This window comes from Parambassis ranga, chromosome 14 (genome assembly GCF_900634625.1).
Source record: "Parambassis ranga chromosome 14, fParRan2.1, whole genome shotgun sequence".
NCBI lineage: Eukaryota > Metazoa > Chordata > Actinopteri > Ambassidae > Parambassis > Parambassis ranga.
In genome coordinates this window covers 12561153-12581332 of record NC_041034.1, presented here as the reverse complement: position 1 = coordinate 12581332, position 20180 = coordinate 12561153, and the positions used below count along the sequence as shown (strand labels likewise).

Here is a 20180-nt window from a genome sequence, read left to right as displayed (position 1 = left end):
ATGAGAAAATAGGTTATTTGAACATGTTTAATCACTGCTGATCTCCTGTACAAGCTTTCACTATTCACCTACTATGTTCCCTTACAATAAAAAAACAGTCCTTTAAGAGAACAAGAAAGAAAAAAATCAAGCGAGGTAGTTGAGCTTTTATCTGCTCCTAACAAAGAGCTCCACCAGACCAGAGCATCAAACTGTGGTTTGTCTGAAAGGCACACACTCGTGATGAGTTTGCCTCACAGAACACACACACAGAAGGCCACAGTCTTGCATGAGAAGTTACACAAAAAACGATGAAACCCCTAAAATGAGATTTTCACCTGATGACAAAAAGGTCAAATATCATGTCATCTCTTCCCCCTTTCATCCATTACTTAACAATAAGCCCCTCCTTCATTCAAACCTCTAGCCAGCACACAGACCACCTTTGGTGATTTCAGCTCCACCCCTGTCCGCACTAACTGGCACCTTAAAGCATTACCACAGTGGGCGGGTCCACTACTCTTTAGGACCCAGTGGCTCCTCCAGTGAGGCAGGCAGCGGCTCGGCTCTCAGACTGAAGCAGACAAAGGCAAGGGGAGAGACGGCGTGCCGCTATCCTGCAGCATCGACTCACACACTCTCTCATCCACTCCCCCCCTCACACACTCCCTTCGCTCCGCAAGCAGCGACGCAGGTGAGTCCGCGACTGGATGGGACTTTACTGATTACAAACAGACGTGTAATTGTAGTGACTGTGATGCTGGGTGTACAGGTTGGGGTGTCAGTGTAGATTTTTGTGTTTGGATGTGATTTAATTTTTTTTTAAGATGTGCGTTTGTGCAGGTGGATCATGAGAAGGTGTGCGCACACCCAACCCCCCCTTCCTCCTTAAAAAAAAAACTTGCATTTTTTTTCTGCTTGATGCCATGTGGCCACACTCCATTATAAATGAGGAGTGTACTATCTTCAAACTTTTCTTTCTTCCTTTTGTGGCTTAAAACTGCCTCTGTAGTGTGGCTTGCTGTGATAGATGCTGTATATGTTAATGAATTTTGATGACTGGAGACTCATGGTGTGGTGCTGGTTTGTCAGGAGTGTGTAGTCACCGGGGTGTTGTGTGTCTGTGTGTGAGTGTGGGTGGCTCTGTCAAGAACACAGAACCAGCCAAAAATATCAATGACACCACACAGTGATACTGCAGTGCTGCTTAATGCCCAGCTCTGGATTAAATTTGTGCATTTTACTGTGGGTGGGTGTTTAGAATTGAACATCTATTGTGTTGGCCTATCGATCAGTCCACACTGTGTGTTAAAAGCATGCCACGTAATGTAGTATAACACTGGAAAGATTTGATTTTATGAAAAGCAAAATCCACTGAGAAGATGTACTTTCTGGACTTAAGCTGGCTGAATGAGCAGGCTGCAGCAGGAGCAGCAGCAGCAGTGATGGTGATGTCACTCTAAAGGCAGGCACCCTGTTTGAGACAATGGACTGTCCTAGTTGATGCTCCACTGGGGAAGGGTCACTGTTAGCTTTGCCTATTAGTGCAGCAGATGGGCTTGAAACCTGGCCTTTGTCAGCTGAGGAGCACCCGGTTCACTGAAGTCCCACCCCTATCAATGTCGCCTGTCATAAAAAACCAGTCAGCAGCTCAGCCGGCATGGTTTAGGGCCCTGCCACATGGATGGGTGGCGGCAGCATTTCTTTTTGGTTTGTGAATGTACCGGTAGCTGTCAATGCAGTGCTGTATACATCATATATGTATGATTATACTAGGAAGTAGGCCTTAATGATGTGTTTGAAAAATATCAGATTATTATTATATTTTATGTGAAAAGACCTAATATAGAAGAGTACAAACTGATTTCTCTTGCATATCTTGTTAATGAGCAGCCAGAAACCTAAAAGATCTTCATCTTGGAGATGTTAAAACCATAGCATAATGCTAGATAAATGGTTGAAACAACTACTTCTCTCATATTGTTATTTCAAGTAACCACATCATCTCCATTCAAAGCAGTGGATCATGATCTGTTGTGCACACATTAGATGAAACCCATCACTCGTGAAAAAACAGGAACTGTAATGGCTCAATTTGGAAGCAACACCATCAATTCTCCCTTTTTATCACCATAAATCCAAAATCAGATGCTGCTGGTTGAATCTTTTTCCTTCATGCTGCTAATTTGTGACGGCTAGTAAGAGAGGGACAACAGGTCCTGTAAGACGTACACAAATGTGTGTTGTTAAAAGCTTCTCAAGAGCAGTGTTGAAAGGCTGGTGACCTTTCAGTCAATATTGTAAGGTCCTGTGAGAATATTGTGACCCGTAACAGAAACAAGTGACTTGCATCTGACTAAAGGTGTACACTTCATGCAGTTTAAAACCCTTCTCTATTGACAGACAACTTCCTCTTTCATGTGGAAGGGTGTGTGTGTGTTTGATGGGTGTGTGTCAAGTGTTCAAAAGATTAATTTGGAAAAAAAAAAATGGTTCATTGAGTTTTTGTGGCTTCTGGGGACTTTGTGTGGCCACCATGTGGGAGGTTAGCAGGAAGTGACCGTGCAGTCTCTCTCACAGCATAAGTGGCTGATTGTTTATGGGTTGTACAGGTGCATCATTAGAATCACTTCTAAGTGACAGCAATAAGTCATATCTCCACTCATGTTTTCATTCTGTGAGGCTTTGTCTACTTAAATATTAAACAGTCTTTTAAACATTCAGTATTTTACTCAGTACAACAGCAGGTTTTCTTGACAATACCAAGATGTTTAAGCCTGAACCAATCGGCAATAGGAAAATTAAAATGTCGGATCCTTCAGTAGCCATGAGAGATGCCTTCTTATTATTCAGTGGACACATAATGGAACACACCATTTTGCACCATCATTGTATGTGCACAGAGGATTGTGGGTGCTTTGACATTGATGAGGCATTCCTGAAAATACTCTGAACGTGGGTAGGATTCTAAAGGTCCCCCTAGACACTGCAGCAATCCTTCAGTGAGGTTTGATGATACTTCCCCTGAGCCTCTCCTGAAATGCAGCCATTAAAGATCCTTCTTCCGATGCTCACTTAACCCATCAACAATCTAGGCAATCAAAGCTTCTATGTTGTTTTGTTTTTACAATTTGAGATGTCTAAACCAGTGATCACCAACTTACCAAACATCCTATTAAAGAATTATCATTGAAACCATGGCCCTGAAGGGAGACAGCTGTGCAAAGGTGTATGTAGGGAGGAATTTATGTACTATATACTGTCATATTCTGTTTCTTTATCATCAAGTATTTACCAGTCAAAGGTTCTCTTTGAAGTGGTTTAATAATACCATTTGGCTTATTGGCTTTGTATTGTTTATTATCATTTCAGGAAGATGATTGATCACCTCTTTCATTCAGTGCCCATTTAGGGTTAAACAGCCAGTGTTCTAAACCAGCCTTTTTGTCTTCTTTATCCACCTGTGTGATGATGAAATGGCAGATTCGTGTAATCCAATCTAAATCACAGCCTTCTTTTTGTAGACTCTCCGGAGCTGGTCACCACCACCACACATCTCTCACAACCACCATAATTTCAGTCATCATGGAGCTAGACTTTGGACATTTTGACGAACGAGACAAGGCATCCCGTACTCCACGAGGTGGGCGCATGAACGGGCTCCCCAGTCCTACCCACAGCGCCCACTGCAGCTTCTACCGCACACGCACCCTGCAGGCCCTCACCAATGAGAAGAAAGCCAAGAAGGTGCGCTTCTATCGCAACGGAGACCGCTACTTCAAGGGCATTGTGTATGCTGTGGCCAATGACCGATTTCGCACCTTCGACGCTCTCCTGGCTGACCTCACACGCTCCCTTTCTGACCACATCAACTTGCCACAGGGTGTCCGCTTCATCTTCACTATTGACGGTTCACGCAAGATCGCAAACTTGGATGACCTAGAGGAAGGTAAGACTAAGCATATGGTGCAGTTATTCTGTATCGTTGGATAAAGAACAAACTGAGGCACAATGGGTCACTTGAGCTTCAAGTTAAGTAGCATAGTATTCTGAATTTAGAAGTCTTGATGCCTCTAATTGCACAATCACAAAGATAACTTTTATCTAAAAGATTATGATATAGCAGTAAAGTCCATGTTTTGCTGTAGGGATCGTAGATTAAACTGTATAATTTTCTCCTCCTAATAAGTCTGAAAGCAGTTCTACCACCTTGGATCTTGGTGGTCTTAGCGGTCTTAGTTTTAGGGTGGTTAGTTTCAATGCTGAAGTGTAAAGTTGGCTCAGTACAGCTCAGCATGGGATCAGAGTTCATTAATGGAAATCATTAGCATCTGGTTCTTTAAAGAAGCCTCCAACCGTCCGAAGTTTCCTTCAGTATCCAAAGTAACACTGGCTGCAAACAACCTTCAGCTATTTTTCTGATTAAGCAGTCAAACTACTTCACACCTGACAGAGCTGCCTGCCTGGAAAGCTGATCTGCTTGTATTTCAGATAGGAGTACTATAAGTGATAGACAGACATGTGAGCAGCTGCCATCATCTATATTTGGCGACAGACGGCTGCTTAGAACAAGATGTGATTTGTTTGCCTCCAAATTCATGTTGTGAAAGTTGCCAAGGATGATTTGGAATCTCTTTTGGTAAATGAATGAAGTCGCAGCATCTGACAGGATGATCCGTGCGTTGACCTGCTTAGAAGAAAATCATATGTCAGTCATACCATTAAATCTTTAAAGAATTCAGGGGCATGGGGTGCTGAAAGTTTTGATTTTGTGGAAGAAATATAGTTTCTATTGGTGACAGCAGTGTTTAGATGTCTGTTTAGGAATAACTGAGATTCCTTATAGAAGGAGGATGAGGTGCAGAGGGTGAGTTTGGGGTAATGCTGGAAGATAAACTGCAGCTTAATTTGTCTAAAATGAGATGATCATCTCTGCTGCTTGAGCTGCTTAGGAAAGATAGGAATGTGTGTGTGTGCAGTTTTGCATTTGTGTGTGTGAAGGGGGGGTAAGTAAGGGCAGCACAGTAAGCACTCTGGTTGATTCGGGGGGTATTTCATTGTGCTTCCTCTTGCGGGTTATAATTAATTGCTCAATCTTGTCTGCACAGTGTAATCCAGTTTTGTGCCTTTTGTCTTGGCTGTAATTTCTCCACATTTGGCCTAATTGTTGGATTCTGGAGTGTTGCCAAAATGTCTCTCCATCTCTTCCTGTTGCTGCCTTTTGTCTATAGTGGGTACCTGTCAGAACAAGAGCAGCACAGTCGGCAGCAAAGACAAGGAAGTTGATATAGATTATTTTTTTTTTGTAACTTGTTTTAGTCATCCTGCCATTTTAAAAGCATGCTTCATCCTGCATGATGTTGTTAACAAAGCCAACTGTGCATGTTTTACATGTGCCTCTTTATTTTCCTTCAGGAAGACATGTAGACACAGATTCATTCATTCAATTTTGCACATATTAATGTTTATCTTCTGGTGTTGAATGGCATGTCAGTCCAAATCTACTTTCATTTACTTTTCTACTTCAACAGATTGTCAGAGCACTGAATGGCTATTAGTGTGGTGATCAAAACTTGCATTTGGCCGAACTTGACAGTAGCCTCTCTTTTCAGAAACAATCCTCAAAGCTGACACCATCTGCATGCCATGTACCATGTAAAATGATTTTAGTTGCCAGTGAATTACAGGAAGTGAAAGCCTAGACTTAATTTCTCCCACTGGTCTCAGTATTCCTGGAGGTTCAGATGATTTGACGCTTTGGGACTCTCAGGTGTCAAGGTTCAATAGCATAGTGTGTTACAACACACTAACCTAATTTTCCTATGCCTCCACAGGGGAGAGCTATGTTTGTGCATCAGAGAACTTCTACAAGAAAGTTGACTACACAAAGAATGTCAACCCCAACTGGTCTGTGAACGTAAAGGCCTCAGCAAGCCAGAAGAATCTGCAGTCCTTTGCTGCAAAGGCTGCCGGTGAGTCCCGAGAGAGCAGGGACTTTATTCGACCCAAGCTTGTCACTGTGATGCGCAGTGGAGTGAAGCCACGCAAAGCCGTCCGTGTCCTGCTCAACAAAAAAACGGCGCACTCATTCGAACAGGTGCTCACCGACATCACAGAGGCTATCAAACTGGAAAGCGGGGCGGTGAAGAGGATCTACACACTCGACGGCAAGCAGGTATGTTACACCCACACATACTGCTGCAAATCTGAATTCACTGGGCCCTACTATGCATATGAAAATCTCTGCCCTTGTAAAATTCAAATGCACCAAGCTGCTGATGGATATTTTTCTGTCTGCATTTGTTTAGTTTGGAAGAGGGCCCTCCCTTGTGTTAAGTGAAATAAAGGTGGTACAGTTCAGTATGTAAACAAAGCTACACCACAGGAAAATGTGTGGTTGGGATTGGAGACAGTCCTTCATTCATATATCCACCCATATCTGCACAGGTATGATCAGGCTATTTACCTGGAAATGCAAACAAAGACAAAACCATGACACTACATCCTCTGTGGTTTCTTTTAACTTCACAGGCTTATTAAATGAGGGAAACATCATTGTTCAGTCCTAACCTCAGTCAACACTGGCAAGGTTGGTCCATGAGAACCTTGGACATCTAAACTTTGTACACAATGACCTTCATTGTCAGCACACTTTATTGAAGAGTTCTAGTCAGAAGCAACATGGTCTTCCGTCTTATGGTTCAGATCATCAGTATCCTGTCCACCAGCCTTTTGTTGTGGGGTTAGTTTTTAGGCCATTTGTGTATTTTAGTTTTTGTATTATGACAATAGTTTTAGTATTTAACAATGAAAAGCTTTACACCCACTATGGTACAAAGGGCCCAGCCCTGCATTATCTTTAGTCATTTTGTCCTCATTGTTGCTCTGTTTGAGATGGTGCATGGTATTGTGCTAGAACTGTGAGTGTCTAGAGAACCTTTGCACTAATATGTGAATTTTCAACCGGGGCACTGTACCTCACTGTGACAACATGAAGGCTTCAACGTGCAACAGAGATCCATTCAGCTCCATGACCTTATGGCTTCTGTCCGGTCTGTTTGACAGGTTTAGAAGAAGATCCAAAATCAGCAACAAGCCCTTTGCTCATGTTCTTGGCTGCCATAGTGACGAGTGCGTCACAGCCAAATGGACGGAGGAGGGTGCAAGCTGCGCATTTCTCTATAAATTCAACCACTATTGATGTTTTTCTGCACTGTGAGGCAGACACTTAAATATTCCCTAAAAGTCACTCCCTGAGGAATACCGTTGTTTACTCAACACACCAGAAAACCTAAAGGACATAATGTTTTATTCATCTGCACACTTTATTGGAGTAGTGAGAGTAGTGGACCCATCATGCATGGTCACCCAGCTGGAATAGTCTTGAGAGATGATGCTGTGTGCAATATGTAATGTAATAAATGCATTCAGATGTATACAGCTACTGATTGTTTCACACCTGTCATATCTGTGATTAACATGGATCAAAAACCTGTGCTTTCTGTTCTATCAGTGTAAATTAACAGAGGCAGGGATGAGGAGCGAACATGACGATGTGTGTGGACGAGGACATCTGTTCCTCGGTCCTCTCTTTGATAGGGCTAAATGTTTGCTCAGTCTCCTGTGGGGATGTGTTATTGATTACAGATGGATGGGGGTTTGGGGTCCCCTTTAGGTGCTGTACTAGTTTCTCTTTTGTATTAATAAGGAAAGGATCATGTGTGTCTTGGAGGAGGGGAGACACACTGACATGATAGATGGGGGAATTTGATTTAAATGCTTGCTTCAAGGGGTGCTCCCAGGGGTCTTATACTGGTTTCCTGCAGAACTGCTTCCTTATGTGCATGATGTGTTTCCACAAAACGGCTTTAAGCATCAACATCCTGCACATATTGATTCTCTTGTCATAGATATGGATAATTTTGTAATCGGGGACTCCTCGGTTTCATCGTGTTGCACAGAAATGTGAGAAAAGCTGTGCATTTGTAGTGTCTTTGTGTGCAGAGGCACACTGCAGTTACTCTGTGGTGGAGGTGATATGGTAGAAGCAATATTGATGCAGTGCCCGCCCCTCCCTGACTCTGCGCCGATCCTCCTCTTCCCATTCCATTGCGATAGCTGCTGGGACTGGTTGCTAGGAGACCACATCCCAGGCACAAAGAGAGCCCAGCTGGTGTGGACTGGTCTGTCAGATACCACATCCTGTAGTGGGTGTGAGAGTTTACTATCAATGCAGCCTTTGGGGTTTAAAAAAAGTCATGTCATGTTCCTTTGTACCTGTATACATTCCATCATTGAGTGCGCACTGGATGCATGATGGACTGCAGCTGGCACAGTGTGCGTGCGTATATATGTGAGTGTGCATAGTTGTAAAAGATCTGTTTGTGACAGATAAAAGGTGTTTCGTCTTGTGCTTTCTAGCATTTAAAATGGCTACTTTTCATGCTTGATGTTCCCTTTAGAGCTGTCTAGACTCTAAAGACAGCCTGCCCTCCTCCTCTTTGCCAGTGTGGTGAACAAAATCACTCCCATTTTCCCCTCTAATTCCGGTGCTTTTCAGCTCAATTTAGGAAGGGTGGGGACATTGGATTCAGGATCCCCATTCTTACACCAAATTAGGATCATTTTATTTTCACTAATGGGGAGTAATTATTCTCTCAGTCTATTGAAAAAAAAAAACTTGTTTCACCCTTCCTGCTTGTGCAGCCTACACCATATCTGGGTGCTTATTTAATTGCTGGCAGCCATTTTGTATTAATTTTTTTTGATGGAGGTGTCTGAAGACGAGAATAGTTTTGATTTGCATTTGAGATCATCTAAATATTGCTTGTGAAATAGATGCATTGTGTTGTTGATTTGAGTTTAAAATTTAGCTTTTTAATTAACTGCATTTTTAAAGAAACTGGGTTTTTCAAGAAGGCGACAGAGTAAAACAAGTGGATGCTTCAGGCATGCTTCAGGCACAAGGTCGCACTGTTATTGTCAGAGAACAAAAGATTCTGATTCGCTTTGAAAGTTAATAACTATGGTAAGGAATTATTCAGTGAATAAGAGATGGATGCATGCATGAGTTCAGGGCTTCTTAACGACTAAAATACATCCGCTAACAGGCAAGAAAAGCCTGCTTTTCTCTGGTTATCAGGGCTCTTGCAGTCTGCCTGCTGCTTGCCATGCTGCAGAGGCAGTTGTCATGGCAATAAGCTCTGCTGTGATGAATTCAGTTTGTGACAATGGCTGTAATACGCTGAGTGTGCTCTTTACATTGGGTCTTACCTGCCCTGCCCTCTGTTCCTCCTCCATCAACAGCTCACCGCATCCAGATTTTGCTCACACATGCACACGCACACGCACACGCACACGCACACTGTGTAACACGGGCAGACAATCAAGCTGACATAGGGGCGTGGTCCCTTAGATGAAGCATTGTAAGCAGGCAAGCCTATAAACCTACACACATCCCTCACAGCTACGTTTTCCTGCACACACCACATCAACAAGTGAGCATGACCTGGAGGGGAAAAGAGTAGGAAGCACAATTTAATAATGCTACAGCCACATCAGTCAGCCAAATGGAAATCCAGCTTCCTTAGGGTTGGTGGGGGGTGGGGTGTGGGGGGTCGTGTTAAAGCAACATCAGGCACCAGCTGGTCCCCATGACTGTGCAGATATTGCTGCCTAACTGGCTCATCTGTGCTCCAAATGCATCCGGACCACTTACAGTCACACACAGACTCTGTTCCGGTGCACAAAGGTCACAGACGGGTCAGGAAGAAAACTGGAAGAAACATTTATAAATTATAAGGGAGGAACCACAAAAAAAGAAATATAAAAAGAATGAGTCACAAATATGTTGATTTTGGTGTAGTGACTTTTATCCTGAACTGCTGTTAGAAAAGCAGACACACTGACACTTTGTACTGGTTTATATTGTCTGTGAAAGCTTTAGTTGAAATGCACAAAATGGAGACTATCTGTGTATTTTGGAGGAATATTCCACTCAGTGTGGGGGCGCTGGTATTGATTGGGTCTGTGTGCCTACAGTAAAGGGAATGATGTGGGTGTTTCCCCATGGGCTGCAAAGGAAGGTCATACAACCTATTTTCTTTTCTTTTTTTTATACTTCTCTCTCTCACAAAGCTCAGTGATGCAAAGGCCACACAATGTAACAGCTTGGTGCCTTCTAATTTAGTCAGTTTTATTCTAGGCCTCTGTGGTGTCCAGGCACCTAATCAACTGTATTAAATTCTACTAATTAACCATTTGCTGACTCATTGCAGTGAGTGCCTTGTGTGTTATATGTACTGATGAAGCATCACCAAATAGCTTTACTTCTGCACAGAGATCAATGAATATAGCATCGCTGAGAGATAGAGGCTGCCCTCTGAATCATTAGTGGGTCATTAATTTCTGCTGCAGCTGACAGGATGAACTGAAGTCAGTAGAAGACGTCTGTGTGTAGACAACAAAGGATGCACAGGCTTTGTCGGCTAATGTTTCCTCCTGCTTTTCTCAAAAGCAGTTGCACCTGTTATTATGATTTTACTTATCACTAATCTTTTTACACTGGACAAATGACCTGTAGGACTCACAACAGCTGGCTTTTGATCAACTGAGTGAAATCAGCATACAGACCCAAATCAAAAGTGTTTTATTCCAGCTTTGACGGGCAGCAATGTGGACACAAATGTAGTCCTGGTAATTCCTAAAGTCTTCTCTGTGTAGAGATACACAACACACACTGCTGAATGTTTATGTGGCCATCATTGCCTAATGGAGAGGCTGTGCCCTGTGGACACTTCGCTTGAACTGGGCCAAAGGAACTCTGAATAATTCAGTTACTGTATTTGGTGGATCCCTGCGTAGCTGCTGGTGGTTTTCTGTGGGTCATGTGGTCCTGACAGCTGGTAAGGCAGAGATTAGGGATGGGCTTGTTGGGACAGAGGGTGGAGGGCACCTGGAGTCTGGAAAGAGCCAGTTTTTCAGAAAACTCCACCCTCCTTCTTCCAGCAGACGCAGAGATGGATACTCTAACCCTGATGTTTGCGTTTTCTTTGCAGCATGCATATATGTGAGATAACAGAGCTTTGTGAATTTAAATGGCATCAGGTCACCTCATATTGTCCTTCTCAGAGTTATCATTGCCAGGTGGGTGAGGTTGACCTTTTCAGATTGAGAGGGGAGGATTTTGAACCTTATATCCAAATGTTCCAAGCTGGCCTGCCCTTTCCTCACTGCTGCCATGTTTCAAAGGGACACTGACATTTTATATTTGATTTGATAGCATGCAAAACAGAACAGTTTTCCCACAAGATTCTTGCCAATTGTAGACATACGCCAGGCCAATCTTCAAAGAAGATTGCAGTCACATGAGCAGCCCATGTCTGATTATATTGTCATCAAGGTTGTACACATGGAGTATATATGGATTAGATGGTGCCTTAATGATACATAGATCTGCACTGTAGTGGTATAGATAATGTGGATCTTAAGTGATCTCTGTAGGGAACAGGATTAGTAGGATTGCTTGGAAGGATTCAATGTTTTTGACTCATAAGGAGGTTGAAGCTTTCTGAGACATGGGGTTAAATCCAGGTTATCCTTATAGATAATAAACGAGACCATGCAAAGCTCTTGGTCAGTTTAATGTACTTGTTATTTCTGTGAGAATGCAGATGTTTTCACTGTTCAAACCTTTGTTTGGACACAGTGTTGGGAGTTTTATTTTGGATACCTTTGTTCATTTAGACAGCTTATTATAATTAAGAAATTAAGAAATACAGTGATGTTTTTGAGTGGAGATTCTGTTAAGAAAGATTAAGCTCGTCGTCTGTTGGGTAAACACTTTATCCCTTTAATCAGCTCTCTTCTTAAAGCCATTAAAAGGGGTACTGTAGCCTCTACACTCCCACCCCATTCCAGCCCATTTCTATCTCCCCTCCCCTCTCTGCTGGCCTTAGGGAAACGGAGCACTTCTTAATGCTTCTATCTTATGATTAACTGTCAGGTGCGCCTCTTGCCACGCAACAGTTTAACCTAATGAAAGTAACATGTATCTAATCTCTTGATAATGAACACAGATGAAAACCCAAACGTGCACCCTGTAAATTAGCTTTGGCTGCAAAACCAATTAGATTTTGATCCCTGGAGTCAAAGCACCATCTTTTCGACTCAGTTGGGATCTGCCAGGCCTGTATCCGGGGAATCTCGATGGACGCAGAGAGGGTACAGCTGTTGGATACCACACCACCGAGTCACCACCGCACACTTTTAGCTTGTCTAGCAGGATAGAGAAGTAACATGGCAGCTGCTGGGGTGGGGTATTCCCAAATTATCTGTAGCTCATAGTTTGGATGTGTATCACAATGGAAACCATGATGCATCTACAGTATCTTGGCAGACATCCCGACACTGGGTTTTTTAAAAGTGACCAGTAAAGTGTTATGTTTGTGTAAATGTTCAACTCTGCCAACTTTGTTTAAATCAAAGTGAGTCCTGTAGTTCAGTCAAGGCTGTAGTACAGTCTGTGTGATTGTCTTATAAATAAAAAATAAAGGAACAAATTACAACAGGTGTTGAAAGAGAAATGTGACTGAGATTCTTTGTAACAAATCTCATCTGCACAATAAAGGAAAAAAGCAGCTTTTAGCTTGAATGGTTTTAATAGGCGTGCCTGAGCTGGTAAGAGAGCCTATTTAATGGAGAGCAGAGAAGGTGTGGCCCAAAGACATCTGTCCACTAAGTAGGCCATATTGTGTCAACAGCTGCTGTAGAGTGAAAAGGCCCTGGGTGAAGAAGCCGAATCACTTAAACATTACAGCAAAGGTGTAACATTCACATCTCTGCTTGTACTTTTGTGTGTGTGTTTTGTCACATCAACCTGAAGTAGCTGACAGCATGTTAACACGACAAGTTAACCACAAAGGTGGCTCATTATGACCTGAAGCTTTGGTCACTGAATTCATCCAGCATGGTGCTTCATTGCCTCATTGTTATTCATATTGATGTAGAAGACATTTTTAAAGAGTCCTGAACCAGCATCTTTAAACAATAACCACACAGAATATCAGGGCTTTGAGTGCAGCTGTGTCTTGATCCTGTTAAAATTCCAGATCAGTGTTGATGCTAAAGGTTTCTGTGTTTTGGTTTCACAGGTTACCTGCCTGCAGGATTTCTTTGGTGAAGACAATGTCTTCATTGCATGTGGCCCGGAGAAATTCCGCTACGCACAGGATGACTTCTCTCTGGATGAGAATGGTAAACTTAATGGTACTTGACATCAGAATATACAATACATTTTTACACCATATTCTCCATGTCTTGTTCAAACTGGTTCAGAGTCTTGTCACTTTGAATGTACTCATACTCATACGGTGCTGTACCTTTCTCTGCCATGAGATTAAATCAGACAGAAGACTGAATTTGTCCAGAAACAAAAATACAGGAATTCATCTGTACACTATGAGCTCACAAGGAAAACAAACCTGAATAATTTGATAGATAAAAAGAGAAACAAGGGCAAGGCCTTTGCTTTTATTTTGACAACCCTAATAAACTGCATATTACTCAATTTGGAGAAAAATCCACAGTATCACTTGACCAAACAAATGTATCCTATATAGTGGCTAAGAATGGACAGTATCCACATAGAATGATTGAAAGGTTTATGCTTTTGAGCAGTTTTTGTGTTAATGTACAAAGCTCCATGCCGCTTTCATAGTATGTGTGAGACGGAGCAAAATGTGTGAGATATGCTGACAAAGAGAAGCAAGGAGTCACAGAGAGGAGTGTATTATCTGCAACCAGCAGCAGGGATGGGGAAAAGGCAAAAAAAGGAGCCATTAATCTGTCTGGTGACAGGTTTAGGCCAGCTGATCTGTTGGTGCTGATACTGCTGAGGAGTCTAGGAGAGAAAATGTAAAAACCAGTCCTCTCACTGAGTCGCTCTGCTCCCCGCAGACCTGAAAGTCCTATTTTTAACAACCTACTTCTACCTAATGTCCTTTCCCAGAAACACTGTCTTTGTGTCTTTTAATCTTCACGCAGCACTGATGCAGGCTTGATTTGTCATCATCTTTCTTTCATTCTTTGTGTTTGCTTTAGTGTTTTTGTCATGTAGCTGCCAGTTAATTTACAGCAATCTGGGTCCGTTCCTCTTAGCATATAGCAGACCCCCGGTGGAGGCGAGTCTGAACAGTTTCATTCAGTCTGTAATAACCTCTGGGCCAGAATGGCTGAATGTCTGGAGCATCCACACATCACTGAGATAGGAAATAGGAAATAGCCCTCTCTGTGATACATCATGTGGACATACATTATATCCTATAACACTCAGGAGGTCTGGCTGATTTATGATCACATCATCATGTTTAGGAAGACGACCCTTCCTGCAAAGTTCAATGATAGTTACCATAGAGGTGTTTTTAAGAGGCTTAGATGGATAAGAGACACACATTCCTTGAAATACCCCTTTCTCCTGTGCTGGAGTTATACTGTGAATATATTTTCCTCTTCTTCTGTTCCAGACAGTTTCTGCTTTAAGGTTTTGTTTGGCACGTTTACCAAAATAGATTTAAATCCCTTGTGGTTACTTTTCACACTCCTTATGCTAAAGACAACATTATGCAGATGGACGTGCAGGCAGAGAGTAGCGCAGTTGTGTACCTGCAGCACTGTTTTTGCCGCCACAACATCAGTCGAAGGCTGAGAAGGTATCTGATAGACTCGGGAGGGGAAGGGGGCTATTTTAAAACCACTGAGGAAACTAGACAAGCTGCCAGTCTGAGGTATCGTCAAAGGCGTGGCGGCACACCTTGCAAACAATGGCACACGAATGTACATCTGTATCCAGTAGTGTGTGAAGGTTAAGAGAGAGAAGGAAAATATCCCAGGAGATGGAGGGAGGACAGATAGTATAATTAGCATCAAAAGTGGAAGAGAGGAGGAGGGAGGGGGAGGAAAGAAAGAGCCTGACAGTACAAACAGAGGGGGGAGATGCAAAGGGAGGAGCAGCAGTGTCTGGAGTCTGTCTACCCTGATTAATACAATGACCCAGAATACACTGCATTTCCTTTATATGGTTCATCTCAAATCAATCACTAGTGCATTGATGGGAAGTCAATGATGTTTCTCTTACTGGAGATATAACCCTGTCTCTAACAGGAGCCGACTGGAGGTAGCGACCATGTTTGATAAACCTTTGACTTCTGACATGAATTCATGCTGCTCAGTCATGATTGCTTTGTGCCTTTTTCCCCCCACAGAATGCAGGCTGATGAAGGGACCGCAGCGTGGTTCTGCAAAGAGTCCTGGTCCCATCAAGCGCAGCAAGTCTCCAGCTGAATCAAGTGAGCTCATTATTATCTCTCCTACACTGTGACCACCCTGTGTTTAAAATAATAAAAAGGGCTGCTCAATTCAGAGCTGGACGAAAAATAAAAATAGGCCATTTGATAGACTGGGGTGGGGGGGGGTAGCAGCTTCTCTTGACCTTTGACCTTATTCTGATTGGTATGATGAGCTGAAACATCTCTTTAATCCCAACACCTGATAAAACCTGTAGAGAGCAGAGACAGTAAAACTTGAGCCTTTTGTTTAATGAGGTAATCTTATGAGATGTAGTATAGTATTGTTGGTGCAGCCTCTGTTTTTTTAACATGAATAAAACATGAAAAGTAAACAAAGACAACATACGTAGCTCTCAGCTGTTTGTTGGACGCTCTGGCAGTTTAACATTTAATAACATCCAGGAGGCTGTGGAGGCTCAGCTGCTGTTTCCTGCTTACATTTTTATGTTAAAGCGTTTAATACCAGAAAACAGCACTTTAGGTGCAGTATGTTACAATGCTGTTTTTACATAGCCGCATCATGAGGTGACTGTTTTCACATAAACAATGAACACAAAGCAGAGCTGGAGCAGCTGAGGTGTTAAATTGCCTGAAGGGCTGAGTTCATGTTTCATGAGGGGCGTTTGGCCTCATGCTGTACAGGTTCCTTCAGTCCTCCAGAAGTCTTAAATGTTTTTTTGTTTTTTTTTTTTGTTTTTTTTTAATCACTGATGGGGGGTGATGCCTGCCCTTTGTGACAGCAGATGGTTTGCTAACATGTTGGGGGAGGCAGTTAACTGAGCTTTAATCACCAGTAGAGAGGTCAGAAGAGAGATAAAGGGGTCATAGCAGAGACTTGCATATGTTAATAAATTAAATTAAACTTCATGAGTAGTGTTACTGAGAATTAAAACAATGACCATATGAAGCCAGTTATGCAGCCAGTTATATATCTGGAGCTGACTAGAGATGTATCAACAGAGAGTAGGTTCACATTAGAAGAACAGTCTACGCTGCAGTGGGTCTAATTTTCAGAGTTACCAGCAGTTTGTTCAGCCACTGGGCCTGGCTTGAAGACAGTTACACAACCAAACACTGAGATGTTTAGTTAAAGATCACCACACTGCAGTAAGTTTTATCTGGAGACAAAAGCTTGGCAGAGTGAGCAGCTCGTCTCAGAAAAAGGTTACGTTGGCCCTTCTACAGCCGAGTGTTTGGTTTCTAAATAAAAAACAGCTGCAGTCTCTGTTCGGTCTGTCTGGAGGAGCAGCTTATGTTTAGATTTTAGGATAATAGGATGTGATCTATCTGTTTTTGGGAGTCTTCTTTTATAAAGTGTTAAACACAAATAAAAGCTGTTTTATCTGCCTGAGTGGATAAACGCAGCCAGCGCCTTTACTAGTGACGCTTTATTCACTTTGTGTTTTCAGCACTTGCTGGCTTAAACTTACACCGGCCATCTGGTTTATAGTCTTCAGAATTCTTTTCATCTCTTATAGACAAAAACTCTTTTAAAGCACTTAACACGCACAGCTACATCACATCACACTGCTCTTAGATGTAAACAGAATGTTCCACACAGAGAGAGTCCTAGCAACGTGGCAGGACGCAGACTAAGTGAATAAAATGTCATCTAACAAACAGAAGTTGTCAGCGACGTCAACCTTCACTAACTGTCACTTGTAGCCAAGTGGGGCCACAGTTCAGGACTGACTTTACCACAGAGCCAGAAAAAGAGTCCCTCTAATCCACACTCCTGTTTCCCTCCTCCTCTTTTATCCTCCTCCTCCTGCTTTTTCTTCTCCTCTCTGCTCTTTTGGCTCTCTCAGCCAATGGGACAGGCTCCAGCAGCCAGCTCTCCACCCCGATTTCTAAGCATTCCCCCACCTCCACCCCTACCAGTCCAGGCCTCAACAACAAGCAGAAGGTACCCAAACCTCTTGTCCTCTCTTTACCTTTCATCTCATTGCCCCATTTTCTCTCAAAATTGATCATTTTAATATCTTAAATGCAAGTTCACTGTTCTCCCTCTGTGTTTGCAGGATCTCTACCTGCCCTTATCTCTGGATGATGACGATTCTCTGGGTGAATCCATGTAGACTCCCTCCTCCTGCAGCCACCCTCCTCTTTCGGCCTGAAACACAGAAGTTTGATACCTCTGCTGCTTTCCACCCTCAATCGCAGTGCCACCTGTTTAGGAGAACCACTCTTTGTTTTGTCTCTCTTCTTTCTTTCTTTTTTTAAGGCCTTAGCCACCAGAGCTATGACACCATTTGCTGCTTGAGAATAATACATTTTTTTACAAATCTGTTTCAGACACGTGGTTAACAATCAGCTCACTTGTGTCCAGGTGTGTGTTTCTATGTGGAAGATTCTCAAAAGGGGAGCACAGTTCACTGACTTACAGATTTCACGGTGTAAATTCACTTTGGTTTCAAACGTTTTGATAAAGTATGCACTCTTGACTCTATTTCAGTCACTGGATTCCAAGCAGCAAAAGGGATACTTTTAGGTGGTGTTGACTCAACTTTTGTATCACTTAATGTACTCGTGATGTTCCTCCTTGTCCCTCTGCCCTCTAGTCAAAGGTGTGAGAGGTTCCTTGTCAGATAAAGTCTGTTAAGCCAGTTGAAACCTTTTCTAACCGCTGTAAATACTGTGAATAGCCATCATAACATTCTGCCCCGATGTCCATTGTTGTGCTTCCATAATGTCACTATGTCCGTCTAACGTTCACTCCACATAATACAGGGTACAGTCAAAGTAGAAGAAGAACCAAAATGAACTCCATGTGGGATGCGGTTCCAGACCTTCTCTATGGGACTCCACACTCCCACTTTAATATAGATTACAGATTATAAGATAAATATAAAGCTCATAATTCTTGGAATTAATTGGCATTCCTTTTGTCCAATCAGAGACAAAGCAATAACATCCCACGAATCTTCATGTTGGCACTTCCTCTATTTTGGCCCTTTGTTTTTACATACACAGTAGGCTGCACATGGTATACATATACCCTCTGTGTGTTAGAATTACACAAACTGCAGTGCATGATGAATCATATTGAAACTCCGGGCATGTAAAAAGATGATTTGAAGGACCTAATGGTGCATAAAAACAACCAAAGGACAAGCAATTAGACCCTTTTTAAACACAGTCAGCATACAGTTTTTAATAATTCCCTTCCCTAAGCCAGTTTCTCGACTCATCTTCTATTAGAAGTGATTGCACCGCAGTAAAGTGGTGCCATTTTATATAAATATAAAGTAAATGAATAAATAAAGGTCTTAAAGCCAAAGTATTTTTTTTTTTTTTTAGAATTATAGAAAGGTCGGAATATGAAATTTTAATAGTTATAAAATATTGTGAAGAGAGCACACCTGGAGTGTTATGCATGTTACGTTTAAAGCATCAAAATCAATAAAATCATGCTCATGATGAGGCGATTAGGGCGCTAACAGTAGTGGGATTTCTCCTATTTTGCATGGCTCAGCATAGTTCTCCAAAAAGGAGGGTTAGGGGGGGATATTTGAAAACATAACCACTGTCTAAATCTATGTGTGGGTTTCAAAATTTTTATAAAGTTTATTAATTTATATTAAGTACTTGTGTAGGTTTTTTTTCTAGTTTTACAGCTGAGCACTAAGCGCTCTTTTTCAGGCTTCTGTGTGCAACTTTGTATCACCATATTCCTTTTTCTATAACGATGACCCGCATCGTGTGTCCAGACTAATCTACTGAAAGAGAGATTCCTGCGACTTTTTTTTTTTTTTTTAGTGCAGGGAACGAAGCGTGAGGAATCACTAAATTGAATGAAGCACAAAGCAGGGAGCTAATGAGTCACTTTACTGTCTATGTGCTAGCATTACAATGCAGAACCACCAATAAAATTCTCAAAAATGCTGCACATGTAGCATCCTTTTAAATTAATGTCTATGCATTTGGATTTAAGAATTGTAACTCAAAACTTCTTTTCTGTAGGAATGGCCTTTTTTTTATTATACCCAATAGAAAGTAACCTAAAACAGAAATTTCCATGCAGTTATTCCATTGTGATGATGATGTGACAGTTGTATGTCTTAGGGATTGATCAGGTGCTCACCTTCTGGATAAGCTTTGAATAGCTGTTCTTTTGATATTAGTTACTTACTGCTTAAGAATAACTATCACTGAACTCTCTGGTGCTGTAAACCTACACCTTTCTCCTGCAGGGAGCGCTGTTACACCAGCACAGCAGCTAATAATATCAGCTAATCCAACAGCAGGGACACCTTACTTCAGCCGCCATTATGTATAAAAACCCTATTTGAAGTCGTTTTCCCTCAAACTCTCAGTTCTGTACAACCTTACATGCTAATAATTTTCTTGTTTCCTTGAGTTTTCTGCAACTTATTACAGCGTGACTCCATATAAAGCATTAACAGTACTTGGGTTGTCTTATGTAAACCAGTTGCCACCATGTAAAATGGATGGTGTGGTTCATCACCTTCAGTGGTGCCTTTTTTAGATTTCTGAATTTTGATAAAAAAAAATAAAATAAACTGGGACATTAAAGGCTTGTTCTTTGTTGACGGCTGTTTGTAGAACATTTTTAAACCTCCTGACACTCTTTTTTTGTAGAGCTACAGGACACTTTATCGTGGTGTATATATGCTCCCTTCCTGTTCTCTTTCATTGTATGCCTTTCTGATCGAATGAATGACTTTTTTTCTGAAATTTACAATGTCCTTTTTAGTGGTACTTTGCAATGTCACAGTGGCTTGTTTCGGTGCATCATTCAATGTATTAACCGGTATCCTTTTGCAATTAAAATCCAATTGTATTTCACCTCTAGGATCTTGAGTCTTTCATTATACACATTTAAAGGACCAGCAT

At 42.0% G+C, this 20180-nt stretch overlaps 1 protein-coding gene across 3 annotated transcripts; it reads left to right on the top strand.

The window, feature by feature from the left end:
• The first annotated feature begins 514 nt into the window (after positions 1 to 514).
• LOC114446729 (neuronal migration protein doublecortin-like) lies at positions 515 to 19975 on the top strand. Of its 3 annotated transcripts, none has more exons than XM_028422520.1 (7): positions 515 to 673; positions 3504 to 3928; positions 5814 to 6154; positions 13131 to 13233; positions 15240 to 15323; positions 17132 to 17229; positions 17345 to 19975. In XM_028422520.1, the coding sequence occupies exons 2-7, from the start codon at positions 3565 to 3567 to the stop codon at positions 17399 to 17401; spliced, it is 1047 nt and encodes a 348-aa protein (XP_028278321.1). In that variant the 5' UTR covers positions 515 to 673; positions 3504 to 3564; the 3' UTR covers positions 17402 to 19975. The 3 variants fall into 3 exon arrangements, with proteins under 3 accessions (XP_028278321.1, XP_028278320.1, XP_028278322.1); XM_028422519.1 differs by having other exon boundaries at positions 13131 to 13245; XM_028422521.1 differs by lacking the exon at positions 17132 to 17229.
• Positions 19976 to 20180: the final 205 nt, after the last annotated feature.

Excerpts from the sequence above, each read along its gene's own strand:
- LOC114446729 (XM_028422519.1), top strand. The coding sequence starts at position 3,565 with ATGGAGCTAGACTTTGGACATTTTGACGAACGAGACAAGGCATCCCGT. Across the intron at positions 15,324-17,131 it reads CAAGTCTCCAGCTGAATCAA|CCAATGGGACAGGCTCCAGC; the intron begins GTGAGCTCATTA and ends TGGCTCTCTCAG. Across the intron at positions 17,230-17,344 it reads GCCTCAACAACAAGCAGAAG|GATCTCTACCTGCCCTTATC; the intron begins GTACCCAAACCT and ends CTGTGTTTGCAG.